This window comes from Herpailurus yagouaroundi, unplaced genomic scaffold, assembly GCF_014898765.1.
Source record: "Herpailurus yagouaroundi ecotype Mexico unplaced genomic scaffold, PumYag 67702, whole genome shotgun sequence".
Lineage (NCBI taxonomy): Eukaryota > Metazoa > Chordata > Mammalia > Carnivora > Felidae > Herpailurus > Herpailurus yagouaroundi.
The window spans coordinates 63,877-65,840 of NW_024420501.1; the positions used below are offsets into that span (position 1 = coordinate 63,877).

At 53.8% G+C, this 1,964-nt stretch overlaps 1 protein-coding gene across 9 annotated transcripts in view; it reads left to right on the plus strand.

Annotated features, from left to right (window-relative positions):
- Positions 1-1,138: 1,138 nt before the first annotated feature.
- Positions 1,139-1,964, plus strand: part of INTS6L (integrator complex subunit 6 like) — a 55,580-nt gene continuing 54,754 nt past the window's right edge. For 2 of the 9 annotated variants that reach the window (XM_040468580.1, XM_040468584.1), the window contains exons 1-2: positions 1,256-1,618; positions 1,760-1,837. In XM_040468580.1, coding sequence (XP_040324514.1) covers positions 1,508-1,618; positions 1,760-1,837 — 189 coding nt within the window. In that variant the 5' untranslated portion in view covers positions 1,256-1,507. Of the gene's footprint in view, positions 1,187-1,241; positions 1,619-1,759; positions 1,838-1,964 lie in introns of those variants that run through there. The other 7 variants (XM_040468583.1, XM_040468582.1, XM_040468581.1 and 4 more) reach the window with 6 other exon arrangements.

Sequence of the window (1,964 nt, forward strand, 5' to 3'; positions counted from 1 at the left end):
CTTTCATTGCACTCTTTATTTGCATTGCTTGTTTGTCTCTGGTTCAAATGCTGCCATGGCGCCTCTTCTGAAATCTTATTTTTTTCTGAAAATGTTATTGAATGTGTATGCATGTACTATATATGTATACATGTGCGTGTGTGCGTATATATGTATTACATTACAAAGCACATATGAATTGTAAGCTCATTGAAGCTCAGGACTCCATGTTATGCATAGCATACTGCTGGGATCACACCTCCATATTTAAAAGTTGTGTTACACCAAGTAGTCAGCCGAGAACGGTTGGCCCTCTACTGAGCCTCTCCATGGAACCAGACTTGAGAATATCCCTCAGTGTTACCCTAATTCTAGCAAGCTGCACTTTCCTTTACTGGAAGTCAAATATAATGCCATCTAGCCCAATTATTTCAAAGATTAAATAAAGCCAACGTGGGTGCCCAATAAGTGAGAGTTGAATCAGAACCTAGGGTGGGAAACCTCCCATGTGTAAAGGCTGTAGCAGGCACAACCATGGGTAGAATTATCACAGGCAGGCCAATACTTGAAAAGCTCAATGAAACTGAAGAAGCTTGTAGATACAAAAGGCCAGTTTAGGTAACCGTGTTTGTTCCAAGCTTTAGTTTTCTTTCTAAGTAGATATATGTGGAATGCAAGGCCAGCAACCGCCTTACAAATACTGATCAAGAGTGGGGAGGCATCGAAAGGAATGCGAGTAGGTCTTGCCAGGAAAGAAGTTTGCTGCTTCTGAAATGTTTTGGTCTTAGCCACTGGCAGGATTGATCGATTGCAGTTAGCAGAGCGTTTTCTGTGCAGCCCGTCCAAGCATCTGCTTCTGTAGTGCTGCGCAACTGTTGCTCAAATTCACTCTTCCTTTCGAGCCATCGTGTTTGAAGAGCAAGAGAATATCCATCCAAACCACCCTAAGTATCCTAACAGCTTCCAAGTCGTTTAAAGGAGAGTCCTTAACATCTCCCCTCACTTACCCCCTGCTTGGGTTCAAACTTCAACTCCCAGGGTTCGCCCAAGTCCCGCCCCTTGCCCTGTCATCTAATGAATATGCAAATACCACATAATTGGCAGCCAATGGCGTGGTTTCTGGTCACATGGTGCCCATGGTAGGTGAGCGGACAGAAGTTGTGTGTCGGTGAACAGAGACAGCTCTCAGTCTGGGGCGAGCGCTTGAGTGAGCGTGGACGGATGCTTGGGCAGTAGTCCCTGCGGCGGCGGCGGCGGCGGCGGCAGTAGTGGTGGCAGGGGAGGGGAAAGGGGGAGGGCCCCGAGGGCTACACACGCTCCCACTTTCAAGTTCCCTTGGAGGGAGAGGAGGTGGGGCTGCAGAAAGAGGAGGCCAGGAGCAGTTCCATCCGTCCCGTCCCGTCTCCCCCTTTTCCTCTTGCTCCTTGCACCCTGCCCCTGCGAGAGTTGAGGGTTCGGGTGGCAGTCCGCGGCAGTGAGGGCAAGAGGGCCAGGAGAGTGGGCAGCGGAGCCAGGGGTGCGGGGGAAGATGCCCATCCTGCTGTTCCTCATAGACACGTCCGCCTCTATGAACCAGCGCACTGACCTGGGCACCTCCTATTTGGACATTGCCAAAGGCGCTGTGGAGTTATTCTTGAAGGTAAAGGGAGGGGAGGGGAGAGCTGGGGAGAGCTCCCGAGGGATGGGGGTGGTGGTGGATCTAGGTGCTTCTGTAACGTCTGTATCGCCCCCTCCTCCCTCCTTCCCTTCGCGGCCCCCTCCGTCATCCCTCGTCCCGCAGCTGCGCGCCCGGGACCCGGCCAGCCGCGGAGACAGGTACATGCTGGTCACCTACGACGAACCCCCGTACTGCATCAAGGTAAAGGGGCCACCGAGGGAGTGGGCGGACGGGAAGTGGGAGCCAGGCTCCCCGGGGCTGCCGCCTCTGCCCCCGCCCGAGGCGGTGCTGCGGCCCAGGCAGGGGCGCGCGGGCCCGGCGGGCGGGG